The 20,290-nt window shown below is 44.4% G+C and overlaps 1 protein-coding gene across 11 annotated transcripts; it reads left to right on the plus strand.

Annotated features, from left to right (window-relative positions):
- Window positions 1–29: 29 nt before the first annotated feature.
- Window positions 30–19,530, plus strand: LOC133493482 (ubiquitin carboxyl-terminal hydrolase 15-like). 11 transcript variants are annotated; one of them, XM_061806870.1, is made up of 22 exons: window positions 30–175; window positions 713–840; window positions 1,108–1,238; window positions 3,978–4,104; window positions 6,476–6,621; window positions 7,004–7,065; window positions 7,433–7,522; window positions 10,241–10,388; window positions 10,558–10,731; window positions 10,804–10,962; window positions 11,035–11,259; window positions 11,329–11,412; window positions 12,505–12,599; window positions 12,724–12,912; window positions 13,047–13,165; window positions 13,893–14,174; window positions 14,255–14,343; window positions 14,415–14,530; window positions 15,852–16,001; window positions 16,071–16,174; window positions 16,272–16,360; window positions 17,527–19,530. In XM_061806870.1, exons 1-22 carry the CDS (start codon window positions 87–89, stop codon window positions 17,812–17,814), a joined length of 3,084 nt encoding a protein of 1,027 aa, XP_061662854.1. In that variant the 5' UTR covers window positions 30–86; the 3' UTR covers window positions 17,815–19,530. The 11 variants fall into 11 exon arrangements, 10 of the variants coding, with proteins under 10 accessions (XP_061662854.1, XP_061662855.1, XP_061662856.1 ...); XM_061806871.1 differs by having other exon boundaries at window positions 14,273–14,343; XM_061806872.1 differs by lacking the exon at window positions 7,433–7,522.
- The last annotated feature ends 760 nt before the right edge of the window (window positions 19,531–20,290 follow it).

Genomic DNA, 20,290 nt, shown 5'->3' on the forward strand with positions numbered 1-20,290 from the left:
ATCACGCACAACGTGGCCTCTGAAACGCGTCCCCCCCCTCCCGCCGCTTGCTTTCCCATCATGCACCGGAGCATGACTGAGGAAAGATGGCGGAAGAAGGAGCGGCCGATCTGGATACCCAGAGAGGAGAGGTCGCGGCACTGATTAAAACGCAACTAAAAAAGGGCGACACTTGGTAAGGGTTGTCTTCGGGGCGTTTTGAAAGCACCGCGTGGGCGCCGCCGTCCCCGGCCGCGACTGTCGACGCCACGGAGGAGGGTGAATGCGGCGAATACAGAGCCGTGTTGACAGTTAGCTTCCAGCTAGCCTGGCAGCTTCATATGTGTTTGGTATCGTCGGTTGACCTGCACACATTGAAATTACGTCACTTTTGGGCGACTGTATTTGACCCCCCCCGTTTCAATTCATCCCTTTTAATTCATGGCATGACCACTAGACGCTCCGTTTATTGAGTGCGATGGGGTCAAGCTAATGGCTAACACCGGAGCTCTCGCTGACTTGTTAAGGGCGGAGTCAGAAAAAGAAGCACCTGTCAAAATCAGAACACCAGCTGCCCCCCCCCCCATCGAGCAACCCGAACTCAACTCCGTGCTCTCATCAAATCTGTTTACCTGTTAAAAGGGAAAACCATCCCATGTTCGAACCATGTCCACGGTCTGAAATGGCAGCGATAACTCGATTTAAAATGTAACTTTTTTCGTCATCATTGCAGGTACCTGGTCGACAGTCACTGGTTCAAACAGTGGAAGAAATATGTGGGATTTGACAGTTGGGACAAATACCAAATGGGCGACCAGAATGTCTATCCCGGACCGGTTGATAATGCTGGTCTTCTCAGAGGTAAGACAGTCGCTTCCCAGCAGGAGGATTAGAATAGTTCTGGCAACTAACAACAAATAGCTCATGGGAGCACAAACAATATTGTTGACTGGCTTTTTTTTTTTTTTTTTTCTTCTTTTTGGCAGGTTCATAGAATTCTCTGTTGCATACCTTCTTTGTGTTTTGTGCTCATTGTCTGGTGGCTTTATCCCTCGCTTGTTTGTCATCTGCAAAAGGACTTTCTGCATACCTATGACACCCACTTTCTCCCTCTTTTTTTACCTGTAGATAGAGATGTTCTGGCCATCAAGGAGCACCTCATTGATGAGCTTGACTACATTCTGGTCCCCACGGAGGGCTGGAATAAGCTAGTCAGCTGGTACGGCCTGACTGAAGGTCAAGAACCGATCGCACGCAAGGTATGACTTGGCGGAATGGTGGATTTCTGTTGCAACAAGGAAGAATACGATGCGTCACTCCCCTGAAAGGGTCCGGTTCCCTCCAAAAGTATCGGAATGGCAACGTCAATTCCTTTGTTTTTGTTGCATACTGAAGAGATATAAGTTTCGGGTCAAAAGATGCATTTGACACCAAAGTTCAGAATTCAGATGAAGAACTAGATGGGTTGAAAAAACCCCAGGACAGAGCATCTTTTTGTTTGAATCCACACACTTTTTAAGTGAGTAGAAGTTCTGGAACACGTGACTGGGTTTTTCTAGTTGCTGAGGTGTTGACTTTTGGATTGATTGCTTAAACATTAGATTGTGCCTGTTTTGGGCTTTGAGTTTCACCGGTGAAAACTGTATTTGCTGATAAGCAAACATGAAAAACAGGTCGCTGTCTGTCGGAGAAAAGCAAACCATTTTGAAGCTAAGAGAAGAGGGAAAATCGATCAGAGATATTGTACAAACAATGGCCGTAGCCAATTTAATCATTTGGAATGTCCTGAAAATAAACTATTGGTGGAATGAGCAACAGACTTATCACAGGTCGTCGAAGGGTATCATCAGCAGTAGATGACAGTACGTAATCTCCATAGGGCAGGGGTGACAGTACGTAATCTCCATAGGGCAGGGGTGAAGATATCACAATCCACAGTTTGAGAGAAGAAATATAAAGACCATATCATAAGATGCAAACCACTCACCAGCAGAAAAAAAATCAGATGGCTAGATTGGCTTTTGTAAGGAAGTATCGCTATGAACTCCAAAAGTTTTGGAACATAGTTTAATGGACTGAGGAGACCAAGATTAATCTCTCACAAAGAGATAGGCTAAAGCTTGGCCAAAAAAAGATCTGCTTATGATCCAAAACACAAGCTCATCTGTGAAGCATGGTGGAGGTATTAGTCTTTTTTGATTGTGTCTCTCATGGTGGTAGCAGCAGAATAAATTATCAATCTACAAAAACATTTTGTTTGTCAGATCCCCCAAAAAATGTATCCCAAAAAATCGGGAGAAATTACATCCTGCGACAAGACAATAACCCCAAAAACACACTCCCAACAGGAGAAAAGGCTTCATCAGGGGGAAAAAGACAGTCACCAGACTGTAACCCAATCGAGAATGCAATTTTACCTCCTGAAGGGGAAAACCCCCCCAGAAACAAACAAGAACTTAGAGGCTACAATAAAGGGCTGGAAAGTCAATGGGTCGCAGGCTTGAGGCAGTCATTGCAAGTACGAGTTATGCCACCAAACAGTAAATCTTACTCACCTTACCTTCCTTTGTTTGTTTCAATACGTTTGCTCACAAGGTACGCTGTCCTGAAAGGTTTTACAGATGTAAATACCGTGAAAATAAAGCTGGAATTCTGAACTTTTGTTTTTCCCTCATGTCTTTTGAGCTGAACCCCAAATGTCTTCAGTATACCAAAAAAAACAAATACCCTTGCCGTTTCAATACTTTTGGAGGAGACTGTACCTGATAGGTAAAAACATTGACATGATTTATGCAAGTTTACAAATCACATTGTGTTCCTGGTTATTCATGTGCGACAAAAGAACTGAATGTTGTAATGATGCTAAAGACTCATTTTGTGTCAATCATTCTTTGCTATCTGTATACATATTTTTTTATTTTTTCATATTTTTGCTAGTGGTACGGGTGGCAGTATTTTTGGTAGTCGGTAGTAACTGACCACACCTGTATTTATATCAGTAGAAACACATTTGCTATTGTTAGACACCACCTGCACATTTGGCTAGTCATGCTATCATGGCTGCCGATGCGTTGCCTCCCACCTCCCCTTCCCTGCCTCCCACCTCCGTTGACCCACCCATTTGACCACGTACGCGCTGCAACGTATCGGGTGGCAGAGGGGTTTCTATTTTCAGGCGACGTTCCGGATGACTGAAAAGCTACATGGAGAGAGCTACGTTGCACAAGATGCAGGAGGTTCATCACCCTTTTTATTTATCTCATGTTTCGAGTCACCATCCCGGTGTCCATGTTTTAGGGGGGTAGGGTTTACACGAGGACTCCAGTCATAAGATTGCCCCTCTTTCTCTCGCTAGCACCAGCTGCATGGTTGTCCTTGTTTAATTTGGAGCGTAGCGAAACTCGCTGAGGTCATACTGAACGCGAGTGGCGTCAACGCGAAGGGAGGCGGGAGGGATAAAAAGCTTTTGACTCAGCGGTGATTCGAGGAATTCTGCTTGGCAACAACTTTTCCGCCTCGCTCACGGACAGTTGGATCTCGGTTCCGCTGGGGATCTTGAGGTTTGGAACGGGGGTGGAGTGTCGGGGCGAATATCAGCTGGCGAATGTGGCTGTTGGCGGTTCCACTTGACATTGGTTGAGTTGGTTGTGTGGGAATCCGAATTCAAGAGTCTGTGTTTTGTGAGTGTGTCATAGCTGTGCAGTGTTGAAATAAATAGGCTGGGACCCCTCAGCTGTTTCCCACAAGGTGCTGCTAATTTAGGCCTTCCACTCTTAACTGTGCTTCTGTCAGCTGAACGGCAGCCATGACACAAACTCACTAGTCTGAAGTCCGTGTGTTGTTTGTGACTAACATGAGGGTTGTAAATGTTACAAGTTAGAAGCCAGGAAGGGTGTGAATGCCCCACATTGTACATTAATATAAACAAAGCAATTCTAGCCACTACCTTGTTGAACTGCGTTTATGCTAATATCCCCCTTGTTGTGTCTACTCACAAGGTGGTGGAGCAAGGTATGTTTGTGAAGCACTACAAGGTGGAGGTGTACCTGACAGAGCTGATGCTGTGCGAGGACAGCAATATGGACAATGTGATCACCAGGCGCTTTAGCAAGGCTGACACCATTGGTAAGTCAACAATCTACAGTTGAAACCAGATATTTGCATACAAAATAGAGAAGACTGCAGTCTGGACCTTAAATCAGGATAAACCTTTACTGTTTAAGGTTAATTACAATTACCAAAATTACATTTACATACAATATGATGCCATGCCTTGAAGCAGTTTGGGAAAACTCAGATGATGAGTTCCAATTTCTTTGGAAGCTTCTGATGTTAATTGACAAAAATTGATTGAATTAGAGGCACACCTGTGGCCAATATTCCCTCTAATTTTTGACGTGTCTGAGCAAGCACACCAACCCCGTGAGCGCCCCCTTTGACCACTGTGAGCAACATCAGACTATGCACTGTGGTCAATCAGTGTCCTCCATTGAAGTTACATGGCTCATTAAAAGGTTCAGATTACATTCCCAACAGACCATTAAGAACAATTTTGTGTTTTTTGCTAAGTTAAAATGAAAATGTCAACAAACAAAAAAAATACAATACAAATGCATACCAAGCCCACTATTAACTATAAATTTGAAATGTCGCTTTTTTTTAACCCACAATGATATCCTCGTCTGTTTTTCTTGGTTTAAAACTGAATTATTGCTTGCAGAATATCTTTCCCAATGCATGTTGAAACCTGAATGATGCTCCCAAACAGTTTTCGGGTTAATGTCATGTTGTCTCCTATATTTAAAATACAGAATTAGCTTTTTGTCCACTGTATCATCTGTGCTTTCATCCTTGATCAGGCTGTGCCAAGGTGGAATTTTTAACATTATACACCATCTCATCCTGTACTTTCTACTTTGGCTTCAGACGAGAGCCTTTTTTTTTTAAACTCAAAAAAGAAAATCTCGTCCAGTTTCACCACTTTCTTCTATTATTCACATATTATATACATATCATTATTATTATTACACATATAATTCACATTCACACGTTTGTAATTATGAGCGTACCCCTTTAGAATGGAGACCTGGTGATAAGCCTCACTGAATACATTTGTTAAGGAAATAACCATTTGGTACACACATACGCCGCAGCTGTGCAAAAGCCGCAAGTGCCCACATTGAAACCCACATTCAAGCACGAGATATTTACAAAGATAGACAGTACACAGAGTTTAACGCTAGCGCCGCGCTAAAGCTCACAGGGCTGGTTAAAATAAAACTTAGCGGTAAATATAACTGAGACATGGCAGTAACGCAGCAGCAACACGCTAGCACACCGCTAATCCTCGCGTAACGCTAACAGTGCCGGTAAAAGTTACTTCCTCGGCACATATATTCCACAGGTCTCCTTACCCTTTCCGATCAAGTCCCCCCTTGCGGCTGTTAGAAAGAATGCACAAATTATCTGCATCACCGCAGGGTTGAAAGTGTGTGAAAAAAGCCGTGGCTTGTCAGCCAGAAATTACGTTACATAAAACGTTGCTTTGTGTAACATCATGGGGGAAAAAGTCAAAAGAAGTTAGCCAAGCTATCGGGAAGAGAATTGAAGACTTGCTCAAGTTAATTTACAGATGCCTGAAGGTGTCGCGTTCATCTGTACAAAGAATGATACGCAAGTGTAAACATACCACGGTAATGTCCATCTATCAATACCGCTCAGCAAGGAGACCGTTTCTGGGTTTCCGAGAGAGATGAGTGTGCGCATTGGTCTGAAATGTTCATATTAACCCAACAACAAACACAAAAGAACCTTGTAAAGTGAAACGAGTACAGTACCAACATGGGCTGAAGGTCCACTCTGCCAGAGGAAGCCGGTACAAAATTCAAACCTCATTACAGTTTCGATAAAGACCTTATTTTTTTAAAAGATGTGTACTGCGGTCTGACAAATTTAATGTTGAACTGTTAGGGCGTAATGACCTTGTTGGATTTGGAGGGGAAAAAAAGAGGGAAGACTTGCAAGCCTGATTTTTTTTTTTTTTAAATATGAGGGTGGAAGGATCATGTTTTGAGGTTGCTTTTTCAAACGAGGAACCCGTGCATTTCACAAAGTACATGACATCATGCGCCAATAACATTATCTAGAAATACTTGAGCAAGATTCCAAAACATCAGTCAGGAAGTTCAGGTTACCCTTCAGCGTCACGCCAAACTGGTTACATTGCAACAAAAGCCATTTAGATACATAGTCTCCCCTTTTTATGTCTAATTTGCATCTATCCATTTTCTTTGCGGCTTATCCTCACAATGGTTGCAGGGACTGTTGGAGCCTATCAAAGGGGCAGGAGGCGGGGTACACCCTGAACTGGTTGCCCGCCAATCGCAGGGCACATAGACAAACAGCCGCACTCGCAATCACACCTGAGGCAATTTAGAGTGTCCAATTAATGTTTGTCTAATTTACTTCTTGAAATAATGTACACTTTCTATTGCAGACCTAATAGAAAAGGAGATGCGAAAACTTTTCAGCATCCCAGACGAGAAGGAGACCAGACTTTGGAACCGGTACATGAGCAACACCTTTGAACCTCTCAACAAACCGGACAGTACCATCCAAGACGCCGGACTCTATCAAGGACAGGTTGGGGACCTTTTTGCTCATTGCAGATCCGGCATTCCTATAATTTGGCATCATGAAGTATATATTTGTAGGCGTCACAAAAATTGACGACTATAGCACTGTGAAAATATGGAAATGTATACATGTTTTAATCACCCTTTTCAGACAAGATGCACAATGTTGACGTCTAAACTCAAAAGTTTTCGGTGTAGAACTACATCAGTCAAGATTAGGTTTGCGTTCCTGAAGATATGATGAAATGTTCATCCATCCGTCGTCTTCCATCATTGTTTGCTTCCTTTTTTTTTAATGAGCAATAGCAGCCGGAGGCACTCCCCCCTCCCTCCCCTGCCTCCCCGCCCCCTCGTTGCCTCAGCATTTTCTATTGTGATGTCTCCTGCAGGTTCTCGTAATAGAGCAGAAAAACGAAGACGGCTCCTGGCCCCGAGGCTCGGACACACCCAAGTGAGAGCAGTCCCGGCTTCTATTTTTGTTTGTGGACCCCGGAGAAGAACTTTTGGTTTTTCTGCAGAAAGTGAAAATAGTTTGTAACACTTTGGACTGATAAGCGTAAGCTGTACTGAGATTCTAGTCACCATAAGACATGATGGAATCCGAGTTAGCTGAGCTATTGTTTGTGATGCTTTTGTCACGCGAGCACCTCACTCATTCTCTATGACATGGGCTACCTGTTTTTGCTTGAGCCTTCATTGGTGACACATACCCACTGTTTTGATTTGATTTCATTTAAATTTTATTTATCTGGCACCTTTCTGCAACTGTTTTCCCCTCCGCTAACTCATGCTCTATTCTATTCTTTATCTTTTCGAAGGTCATCCGGTGCTTCCAATCTCTCCGCTTTGCCAAAGATCTCACCTTCATCTCTCACAAACAATCATAACGGCAGCTTCAACAGCAGGAAGTAAGACTTAGTCGCAGCGGCGGGGGCAGACGCGCGGATCTCGAAACAGGCAGAGGTGGAGCGGCGGCGGCGAGTTGCGTGCAATTCCGTTGTCCATTTTACTCGAGCTCTCGCCCATCTCTGGCTGTGGGATTCGAGTCTGAAAGAAAATTTGCTCAGGATGCGGTTTCGATTGTTTGAGGTGACGGCGAGGGGAAAATGTGATTGATTTTCTTTGTAATTCTGTGACAGCAGTGCTCTCTCCAAGTGGCCGATGGTGCCTCGGGGGGTATCTTGGTCAGCTTTTCTCCGTGGGAGCTAATAGCCCACATCAAGCGTGGTGAAATGTCTTGATTTGACTTGATTGCCTTCATTCTCGTGTGCACATACATTAAGTTTTGTAGATTTTGTGTAGTTGCTAGATGCCTTTATTTCTTCAACGGACCATAGAGGATGCAAGTCAAAATCAGGTGTATTGATTACACCTCACCATTGAACTACGCTAATATCAACGACGTGCTTTACCCTTGCTCCGTATCATTTCATCTAAAAATCGACAAACTTTCAAGTTTATATTAAAAAGGCAAAAATGTCACTAAACCGGTTTTGTTTAATAATTGGTTTTGGGAGGAAAGCAGATTGTTGTTTAGCTGGGGGATTATGAGAAATGCTATCTTTCAAGGGATACAAGGACATTTAATAACTCATGGAGTAATTGAAATATTGAGTATGCTTGATGGCGAACAGGAGTGTGATGGAAGGTTCCAGTAAGGGGTCCACCGGACAACCCGGTAAGGTTCTTTGTTGGAAGTACCTTCAAAAAGCATCTTTGTAATCTCAAAATGATGCAGTATGTTACAACAAGCAAGCGATCCAGTTAGTTATTATTATTCCTCAAGGGGGAAATAATCAATTGTTCTTTTTAAGCATAAAAGAAATCCTGGTTTCTCATATTCGTGCAGTCTCCCTGCCCCCCTTTCAAGGCAAGGTTAACCAGAGCTGAGTGTAATTTCAACCAGAAAGCGACGGAACCCTGAGGCAACATCAGCCCGCCCTTTGCTAGCTAGAGCGCACTGCTTGTCTGATTGGTGGGCGAAAGTGTCTCCTCCTTTCACCTGACGTGTTTTTTACTGCATGCTCTTGATGAAAACTCTGCGTTTTGCATACTTTGAGCCACATGGAGGGTGAATGTTTGGTCACATGGGTTCAGGTTTACACGTCACAGCCATTGACAGCGATTCCATCTTGTCTTGGCTTGTGAGTTTGGGAATGCGGAGTTTCCCCACAAGCCCTCCTTTGTTTCTTCTGATTTATGCATGCGACCTCTTTTTTTTTTATCATATGTAATAGTCCATAATGTTTGTATATTTTTCCCCACTTTTGCCATGGTCTGTGATTGGTGGTAGCAGCAGAGTGTCACAGTCATTTCTGGAACATCTCCTCACTGTCCTTTTTTTTGCTCTTCCCTCTTTTACCCCCTCTTGTCCCAGCGAGCTCATTGCTATGCGCAAGTCCTCGCAGGCAAGTGACCTTCAGTTACGCTCCGACTACTTTTCCTTTTCGCGCACGCCAGGAGCCCAGCGTCATAAAAAATGCACTTTCTTCAGATTGCAGTAGATTTTATCCGCTCATCCTTGCCCCTCGTTCTTTTTGAAAGCCTTGTTAAGACAACCGCGGCATGTTAAAGAGCGTTAAGGAGGCTGTGCCAAACCGGGGGCTGACCCAGATGGTGCGTACGCAGGGGGGAGTGATTGCATAGATTGTACAAACGTGCATCAATGTACGTTTACCGGGAGCATCAGGCTTGTGAGTACTGCAGCATCAGCTGGATGCAGTCTATTGGTTTCTTTCTCCCTCCAAGCCCATCTCTCATCTGTCAGAGCCCTCCCTCCCTCCAGACCCCCACCGCGTCATGCCGTCCGCCCCTCCTTCGCCAACTCCCCGCACTCTTTTCTTTCTCTGTGCACCTCGAGCTTCGGTAGCTGTACTCTTGAGCATCCTTGCTGCCGCTGCTATAAATATCTGCTGGAAGCAGTAGAGCGGCAGCAGCATCGGCAGCAGGCAGGCCGGAGGGAGGTGCCGGAGACCGGACCAGAGGACAGGACAAGTGGAGGAAATAAGTGTGGTGAGAGGAGAAGATGGTAGATGATTATTATCCATTCGTCTAGTAGAGATAAAGTGTTTGTAAATGTTTTGGTTGTTGGTCTGTGCTAGAGTTGGGGAGTCAGTGGAGTTTCAGACTGAAGTGAACTGAGAAGTGAACCGCACTTCAACTATGCAAGGATCGACGTTCCCCGGACTTAAAGCCAACTTGGACCAGGCTTTCGCCGATTTAGTTTTGTAGAGACATGCAGGCCGGCATGGGCCGGGGCGGGGCTGAGATGTCATGCTCCTGTGTTGCTGGTGGTGCCTGAGGTCTGAAACGGTAGAACTGGACGGCCGGAGGGTGGACCACCATGTGTTGAACTGTGAGGCCGGCGCCTCCTCCGCCATCACAGCTGTGTCCCTCGACCGATGGGAGCCGGAAACGAGCAACGTTGTCGTGCAGCCCCCTCAGAGGTCTGCTCACTGCAGACTTAGTTCATGGCGTTGGTCATTTTAGTGAATTGCTAAATGTTTTCCTAAAAATTTGAGGAGTAAAGCAACTAGGTTAACTTTCTGTTGATGATCTTTTCTGTGCTTAATACAAGCCAAACATTTCACCTTTTTATTTTTTTTATTTTTTTTTATTTATTGCAGTGTGAAGAACGCAACCTTTAGCTTACCATCCTACCACACATACAGTAACAGCTACGACTACTCTGATCAGAGCCGGCAAAGCGAACACGCGGGCCTCTGTGGCCTGTCGAACCTGGGCAACACTTGCTTCATGAACTCTGCTGTGCAGGTAAGTGCCTTTTCCGACGAGGGCACGGCGTAATTCCACAGATAGAGACTTGATGAGGCTCCGAAAACGAACGGCGCGCACGCCAAGGAGAATGTGACACTTCAAATGTAAATGGAGCTCATCCACTGTGTGATTACCGTTGTCCTGTGCTGCTCTTGTGTCCTCTCAGTGTTTAAGTAATATCCCCCCCCTGACGGACTACTTCCTCAAAGACAAGTACACGAGTGAGCTGAACGTGGACAACCCACTTGGCATGAAGGGAGAGATTGCCCGAGCGTATGCTGAGCTCATAAAGCAATTGTGGTCCTGCAAATACAGCTATGTTACCCCAAGGCCTTTTAAGGTGAATTAATTTAAATTAACGTTGTATGTGAACTTAGTTTACCTTCTCTGTGTTCTCCCAAACTCACTCCAGACCCAAGTGGGCCGCTTCGCCCCTCAGTTCTCAGGCTACCAGCAGCAGGACTCCCACGAGCTGCTGGCCTTTCTCCTGGACGGCCTCCACGAAGACTTGAACCGGATCAGGAAGAAGCCGTACATCCAGCTGAAGGATGCCAACGGGCGGCCCGATAAGGTGGCGCCGTGCGCGGCAGGATCTCACCTTGCGTAATTGTTGGAAATATGTGAAAATGATATTTGTGCACAGGTGGTGGCCGAGGAGGCTTGGGAGAACCACATCAAGAGGAACGACTCCATAATTGTTGACATCTTTCATGGCCTCTTTAAGTCCACCTTGGTGTGTCCTGTGTGCTCCAAGGTCTCCGTGACCTTTGATCCCTTCTGCTACTTGACGCTGCCCCTGCCCATGAAGAAGGAGCGGACATTAGAGGTTTATCTAGTCAGGCTGGACCCTCTGGCCAAACCCACCCAGGTAACTGTTGACACCGGTTTTCTCAAGGCCTCTCAATGCAGTTGCTCACGTATGTTTTTCATTTTTCAGTACAAGCTGACGGTCCCAAAGGTGGGCTACATCTCGGACCTGTGCGCCTCCCTCTCCGGTCTGTCTGGGGTGCCCGTTGAAAAGGTACACACAGTCCAATGTCAAGGAGAGATCCGTCTCTTCGGAGCCGTCACATTAAATCGCTGACCTTTCCCACTATTACACCGCCAACTATAGATATTTAATTATTTAAAGTGCCCTTGGTCCATCCACCCTCAAATGACATGGAGGGCTGAGTTTTGTCCTTTTTGTGATTGAACCAGAAAAGCACTCAGCGGAGCGTGGACCTCTGCCAAGGATGAAGCATTCTAATTTGGCACTAAATTGGAGCCCTGAGTAGAAATCCACCCTTTAATGTTGCTCGATTTTTGTTCCAATAAATGCCCCGTCATCTTGCAAAGTTGAATGAAAGTCCTGAATCGGGCCCAAGGTCTAACACGTTCTGGCCTGGTCCATGCAACCCCTCGGCAAACGTTTTGGGCGCATTTGTTGTAGTTTTTTTTTTTTTTTTTTTTTTTAAATCCTGATAACCAACTGCACAAATACAGTGAAGAAAATAAGTATTTGAAGACCCTGCTATATTGAGAGTTCTCCCACTTACAAATCATGGAGGGCTCTGAAATTTTCATCATAGATGCATGCATGTCCTTTTAAGAAAAATCCAGAAATCACAATGTATGATCTATTTATTTATTTATTTTTCGTAACGATTTATTTGTGTGATACAGCTGCAAAGAAGTATTTGAACACCAGAGAAAACCAATGTTAATATTTGGTGCAGTAGCTTTTGTTTGCAATTACAGAGGTCCAACGTGTTCTGTAGTTGTTCACCAGGTTTGCGCACGCTGAGATTTTGGCCCACTTCTCCACAAAGATCTTCTCTAGATCAGACAGATTTCTGGGCTGTTGCTGAGAAAGATGGAGTTTCAGCTCCCTCCAAAAATTTTCTATTGGTTTTAGGTCTGGAGACTGGCTAGGCCACGCCAGAACCTTGACATTTCGGAGTCCTCCATGATTTCTAAGTAGGAGAACATGCAAAATAGCAGGGTGTTCAAATACTTATTTTCTTCACTGTAGATAAATAAGCTGAAATTACTAAATGAGAGTTCATGATTTTTTTTTTTTTTTTTTTTTTTTTTTTTTTTTTGTGCCAATCCTCAATCTCAATTCTCTCAGATGATCGTAACAGACATCTACAGCCACTGTTTCCACCGGATCTTCGCCACCAACGACAACCTCAGCAGTATCATGGAAAGAGATGACATCTATGTGTGAGTGTCAAATACTCCATGAGTTCCAACCGCTTTCTATAAAAATGTACTCCGTTCGTAGTCTGTTGGATGTAGATTTTCTTGAAGGTGTTAAAACCAAATAAATTGCACTATCACACTAAAGGTTTGAGATTGGGGTGAACCGGGTGGAAGACACGGACCACGTTGTGATCCCAGTGCACCTGAGGGAAAAGTACAAACAGTCGGGATACAACCAGACCAGCACGCCGCTGTTTGGGCAGCCTTTCCTCATCGCTGTGCCTCGGATGCTTAATGAGGATAAACTCTACAACATGCTGCTACTGCGCCTCTGGTGAGTTTATACGCCTTTGTCACATTCTAAAAGCAATTTTTTGCTCATTGCTGCGAGCAAAGGCAGTCCAGTTTTTTACCTTTTGTAATCTTCCCAATGCTTCGTTGTGAATGAAAGCGGTCTTGTGTTGGCAGCCGGTTTGTGAGATCCACCGTAGCGGACGATGAGGACGACTGCGAAGAGACTCAGTCAACTAAAGAACACACCGTCAACGGCAATGCTACCAACGGCGTACTGGAGGAGGGGTCGCCAAGTAAGTCTTTCTTCTTCTTTTCCTTTCGGCTTGTCCCACAGCGTGTCATCTTTTTCCATCTAAGCCTATCTCGTGCATCCTCTCTCACACCCACTGTCCTCAGGTCTTCCGTCTTCCTCTCGCTCTTTTGCCTGGCAGCGCAGTACCCTTCTACCAATATACTCAGTTTCTCGTTCACCAGATCAAACCATCAAAGTCTGCTCTCTTGTCGCCAAAACATTCAACTTTGGCTGTCCCTCTCATGAGCGCATTTCTAATCCTATCCAACCTGCTCACTCATGGCCAGCCTCCCCACTGTTTTATAAACTTTGCCCTTCATCGTAGCGGAGACTCTTCTGTCACATAGAACACCAGACACCTTCTGCCAACTGTTCCACCCCGCTTGGACCTGTTTCTTCACTTACTAAGCGTCTAACCTCATCTGTCACCCTTTCCATTACTACCGTAAACAGGAAGGGGCTCAGAGTGGATCCCTGATGCAGTCCCACCTCCACCTTAAATTCTTCTGACACACTTACAGCACGGTGTTCTGCTGCTCTCATACATGTCCTGTACTATTCTAACATATTTCTCCGCCACACCAGACTTGCACATGCAGTACCACAGTTCCTCTCTTGGTACTCTGTCATAGGCTTTCTCAAGGTCTCCAAATAAAGTCCTTACTCGCCAAAAAAAAAATCTTAACATCTTCAATTTAAAAAAACAAAAATCATTTTTCTTACTTAAGGTGAAACGGAGACTGATGAGCAGGATGATGAGTCCAGTCAGGATCAAGAGTTGCCTTCCGAGAATGACAACAGCCAGTCTGAGGACTCCGTGGGCGGGGACAACGAGCAGGAAAACGGCGTGGTTGCTCCGCAGAACTCCACTAAAGGACAACAGTTCAGCGGGCACAGCAAAAGAAAACTTTTTACATTCCAGCTCAATAACACGGGGAAAATGGACCTTTCGCTCATAAAGGAGGACACGAGGCAGATTCGGTTTGACGAAGGACACTTACGGCTCAATGGTATAACTCGCTTTATGGCGGAACTTTAATTAGCATTTGTGAAAAATTGCGGATTCACATTTCACAATTACTCTTTTGAGTTTGTCATTGTCTTCCAGACCGGTCTTATCTGTCTTTGGAGTGGGAGCCGAAGATCAGGAAAAAGTACTTTGACGACAGTATGGTTGAGGTAAAGCTTGCATCACATATGGGACTCTTCTATTCTGTGAAGTAATACACATAAATATGTATGTTGTCCAGGACTTTGACAAGCATGAGAGCATGGAGTACAAACCTCAGAAGAAGGCCTACTTCAAGCTAAAAGACTGCATCGAGCTGTTCACTACGAAGGAGAAGCTGGGAGCTGAGGATCCTTGGTAAGCATATTATGAGTTCCCATCAAATATAACATTTGTACACTAGTCATGAGGAAACTGATGATATTTTTTGTAGTTGTTCCTTGGTGGAATGAGTTTGAGAACCTCTGAACTGTGAGCCATCAAGACATGCCGTAAATTCCCGAGTATAATGCGCACCCCCAAAGTTGACCTAAAAAAATAAATAAATAAAAATCAGGAGAACCCTTCTACCAATGTACAATGCGCACCACCAATTCGCTCCTACCCATATGCTCAAAATATTGGGAATTATCCCTATCTTTTATTTTGTCAGGTTTGTACTTGTTTTTCAAAAAACCTATCTGTATAACAATTATTAATAATAATCATTGTGCACGTGGTGATGTAGCGGTAATATAATCTCGGGACAGGCCACAGGACACTTGTCCTGGTCCCTGTAATTGTCAGAACAGAATCCTTAAACCAACTAAAATAAATGGTCAATGTTTGATTTAAGCATTTTTTTTGCATTAAATATTTGTGCATAAAACGCTTGTGCATAGTGCAGTTTATCCTCTACATTACGTATCCTTGGCTCATCTCCAATCTGAAAAATATCCATCGTAGCTACCTTTGGTGACTTGGTCCAGTTCTGGTGCCTCCTGAATTCATGAACGGCGATCCTATTTTGCTCCCGCAGCATGTCATCCTGTGTGCCATCCATGGCGTTTGTGGGGAGACGTTTTTTGAATCCCAAGAATTTTGCTTCCGCAGCGCAGCCTCTTGCCCACCCGACGCCATAGCTTTAACGTGCCCATGACGCTCGTATTACGTAGTTTGAGCTCACGTTTTTATGCCCACTTGAAACCATCGAGGCGAGCTATCATTGTTTCGGACTGCGGCGCTACTTCCGGGTTGGCGGCGTCATCGGCATGAGCGATGACAAATTTCTTTTAAAAGCAGCTGCGTAACTCGCCGTTGTAGTCGACATTTTTTTGTCTTGGTTTAAGTTAAAACGAACTCATGGGCAGTCGTTTCTGATCTTTGGTGCAGTAGCAACAAATATGCTACGCTAACGATTGTAAAATGGAAGGTCCTCGAGGAAGTCATAGAGTTCAGGTTGGGAGCGCACAATATTAAATATAAATGTGTGACATAAGACATTGAATATCATATCGAAATATATATGTATACCTTTTTTTTTCTTACCTCTCTTTGTACCTGTATAAAACTATACAATGTGATTGTATTTTTTATTTTTCATCCATACCTAAATATAATGCGCTCCATTTAAGTTTTTGAAAATATTTTTGGAAAAATGTGCATATTATTTTTGAGAAATTACGGTACATGTCTCTAGGTACTGTCCAAACTGTAAGCAACACCAGCAGGCCACGAAAAAGCTGGATCTGTGGTCACTTCCTCCAGTGTTGGTGGTCCATCTGAAAAGATTCTCCTACAGTCGCTACATGAGGGATAAACTCGACTCTCTCGTTGACTTCCCGCTCAGGTACACATGATTAATTCAAGCAACATAATCCTCCTTATAATTTGTTTACACTTGCCGATTTCTCCTTAGCGATCTGGACATGTCCGAGTTCCTGATCAACCCCAACAGCGGACCGTGTCGATACGACCTCATCGCTGTCTCCAACCACTACGGCGGCATGGGCGGAGGCCACTGTGAGTGGGTCTTCTGTGACGAGCCGTGACATTTTGTCATGTGGAAAAAGAATTGCAGAAGTATGATAAAACATCACGGCATGTCGTCTCTGCTCAGATACCGCTTACGCCAAGAACGCGGATGACGGAAAGTGGTACAACTTTGACGACAGCAGCGTGTCACCTGCCAGCGAGGATCAAATAGTGGTGAGTGCGCTCGTATCTGTCCTGTTTTATAGTCATCAAAAAGACTAATGCGGCCGACGAATGGCACCCGGTGGAAAATGATTAAAATGCATTGTTCAATGATCTTTGCAAAGTCCTCAAAATTGTGTAGATTTGATGAGTTATGCTGGATGTGCCACATTGTTGAAAAATCTGAGCTCAGCAGAAAAGGAATTGAGGGTTCAAGTTTCCGCATAGTCCTACAAAATGGTGTGTGTAGAACCATGTCATTAAGTCCCATTTAAGTTGATCACAGTCCAAGCAACACAGTCAATGGAGGGCTGGTTTGAATCCCCCGCAGGCGATGCATTCCACACCCAGCTCAAGATGGGTCACAATTTGCGATATGGAGAAATCATATGAAAACGTTAAGATAGTATTTAAAAGACACTTTTTAGAAAATTTCTGAAGCACTGGTCCTGTTTTACTTGCACGGTTCTCCAAATAACAGGCCTTTTTCCACTGTTTAGCGCACAGAATTACAAAATGTTGTTTAACCAAACAATATAATCATGTAAGTTAATAATATAATGAAAAATACCATAGATGGACTAGTGGAAATTAGATGTTAAATTAGCATAATTTGTCTGTGTGTGTGTGTGTGTGTGTATATATATATATATATATATATAATATATATATATATATATATATATATATATATATATATATATATATATTCTCCCAATTCCCGCTCAGTGCACGGTGGATCAACTGGTAAAGCGTTGGCCTAACAGTTCTGAGGACCGGGGTTTCAACACAGCCCAGCGTGTGTGGCATTTGCATGTTCTCCCCATGCCTGTTTGGGTTTTCTCCGGGCACTCCTCCTATATCCCAAAAACACGCAACATGAATTGGACACTCCAAATTGCCTGTAGGTGTGATTGTGAGTGCGGCTGTTTGTCTCTATGTGCCCTGCGATTGGCTGGCAACCAGTTCAAGGTGTACCCCGTACGTCCTGCCCGTTGACGGCTGGGATAGGTTCCAGCACTCCCCGGGACCGTCGTGAGGATAAGCGGCAATGAAACTAGATGGATGGTTATATATACACACATGTATGTATATATAATGTATGTGTTTGGAACTGCGGAACAGTGGGAGTACGGTAAAGGCTTGAATCCTAATAGATCCTCTGTGCTCATGTCCAGTCCAAAGCGGGCTACGTGCTCTTCTACCAGCGCCAGGACACGGTGAAGGGCACCGGGTATTTCGCTCTCGACCGTGGGAAAGAGGAGGACAACAAGGAGGAGGAAGTGGAAGACGAGGATGAGAACGACGGGAAAAGGAGCGCTTCCTCGGTTCGGGGTGCAGCTTCTCCCGTTGCCGCCGCTCTGAGCGAGGACCTGAACGAGAACCGGTGTGGGAACGATGACGAGTCGGAACAGGAAGAGGAGGAGGAGGCGCCCTGTCGAGATGTCACCATGAGCGCCAACTGACAAGCGAGGACATGAATAAGCGAGAGAGAGAGAGAGAAATCTTTCCATCCAAAAGCCATATGGATGCACAGCATGGCAGGCAGGTGCCATCGGGCCCACCCGGGCTCGCCAGGTGGACCCAAAGTGGGCGTTGGTGGTACGCTGAGATTTCAGAGCCCCCTCCTCTGTGGCTGAATCACCGTTTTCGTGCGCGCGTCTGTCACACCTTACGTTTTTGTTCCGCGGCCGTTTTCATTCTGCGGCTCCGCCCGAGCAGCTTCGCGTTCCCACGACGAGTCTTTTATACCTCCGAGAGAAAGTTCTGCTTTTAATCCGCTGCATTTGTACATATTTTAAGCACTGAACAGCCACGTGGTGTCCATTTGCGCTGAAGCGTTGTGAACTTGCACAATCACCAACCATCCACTTCCGAAAAAAAAAAATACATTTTTTAAAATTTTGTTCTTATTGCCAGACACTGCGGTACTTCAGAGATGAATGTGATGTGACTTTTCTCTGACGACGTGCGCAGGAGGCTGCCTTCATTACCGCACATGATACGTAATCTCACGTCTGGACTCTTGTTAGGTTATTAATTTTATGATTTTTTTTTTTTTTTTTTTTTTTTTTTTTTATGCCAAGCTCGTGACCTTGTTTTCACGTCCGGCGATCAGCGGCGCCCTCTATCGGCCGTTTGCCGCTCAACCCATAAGCATGTCCGCGGCTAGATGCTTTTAGCGCTAAACGAAGACCTCAGATAATGACGTGCCATAGATATACAAACGATATAGTCTGCAATACTTTTTAGCGTTAGGGAAATACGTGCGCGCTTGCTCAGCCTTAAATCTTCATCTCACACATTTCATCCCTTTTGCATGGCCCCTTTAAAAATGCACTTGAATGTCCAGAGTTAAAAAAAAAAAAAACCTGCTTGGCACATCACAGCCACGTCTTTTTTTTTTTTTTTTTTTTTTTTTCATAATTCACAGGAGGGCCAGAATGTATGCAAAGTGAACACTGACCACATGTATGTGATTGCCTTTTTTTCCCCCTCCTCAATAGGGGCACCCCCCCTCAAATAAGTATATTTTTTTAAAGTTTTTTTTTTTCTCTGGTTGGTTGAATGTGATTTGTGACGGCTTCTCTCGCTTTTCTGGCTGAATGCTTGTGCTTTTGAGGATCGGGGGCAAGTCATTTTTCGAAATTGGGGGGGGGGGGCTTTTCAGCATTAGTTATGTGGCAGATTGTTGGCGGGGTATTCTTCCATCGGCGATGCGTTTATTCTCCACGGTGGAGTGTGGCTGTCTCTGCTTTCGGCTCGGCGACCCGTCGCTTTTTGTGCGTCTCTGCTTCTTGCCTTGCATTTTTTTTTGGGGAGGGGGGCTGACTCACCCCCTTCCCGAGCGAGAACGAAACCGCTACGATACTTATACCGTACTGTAAATAAGAGTTCACTCTGTGAGTGCACATTTGATAAAAGTTTATTTATTTATATGTGAGCATTTAATAAGGAAAACAATATATTTAAATAAAACCCGGGCAAGAGCGCAATTCATTTGAGATGGTGAGGTGGGGTTTTGTTTGTGCTCTTGTCAGGATGGGAATATATATATATATATATATATATATATATATATTTTTTTTTTTTTTAAAAGGATGTTTCTTTGTTTGGGGAATAATCCAAGCATCCTTGCATGATTAGGGGTTTCCAGGTTTGGGTGCACTTGAGTTCACTTGGGTTTACATTTGAAATCTGCATGTGTATTTATACACAATGTTCAATAAAGTTGTGTAAAGCATTCGGCGGGATTTCTTCGGCGGCCATGTTAGCAAACAGTCCTAGGACATATAGTGAAGAAAATAAGTATTTGAACACCCTGCTATATTGCAAGAAGTCATCATCATATTTTCATCGTAGGTGCATATCCACTGTGGGAGGGATAATTGTAAAAGAAAAATCCGGAAATAACAATGTATGTTTTTTTTTTTTTTTTTTTTGTGATATAGGTGCAAATAAGTATTTGAACACCAGAGAAAACCAATGTTAATATTTGGTACAGTAGCCTTTGTTTGCAATTAGAGGTCAAACATTTCCTGTAATTGTTCACCAGGTTTGCACACACTGCAGGAGGGATTTTGGCCCACTCCTCCACACAGATCTTCTCCAGATCAGACAGGTTTCTGGGCTGTCGCTGAGAGACACAGAATATCAGCTCCCTCCAAAGATTTTCTATTGGGTTTAGGTCTGGAGACTGGCTGGGCCACGCCAGAACCTTGATATGCCTCTTACGGAGCCAGTCCTTGGTTTTCCTAGCTGTGTGCTTCGGGTCATTGTCATGTTGAAAGATCCAGCCATGACCCATCTTAACTGCTCTTACAGAGGGAAAGGGTTTCTTCCCCAAAATCTCACAATACATGGCCGCGGTTGTCCTGTCCCAGGTGCAGGAAAAACACCCCCAACGCATGTTGCTACCATCCCCATGCTTCACAGTAGGGA

The sequence above is a fragment of the Syngnathoides biaculeatus genome, chromosome 20 (assembly GCF_019802595.1).
Source record: "Syngnathoides biaculeatus isolate LvHL_M chromosome 20, ASM1980259v1, whole genome shotgun sequence".
NCBI classification, from domain to species: Eukaryota; Metazoa; Chordata; class Actinopteri; order Syngnathiformes; family Syngnathidae; genus Syngnathoides; species Syngnathoides biaculeatus.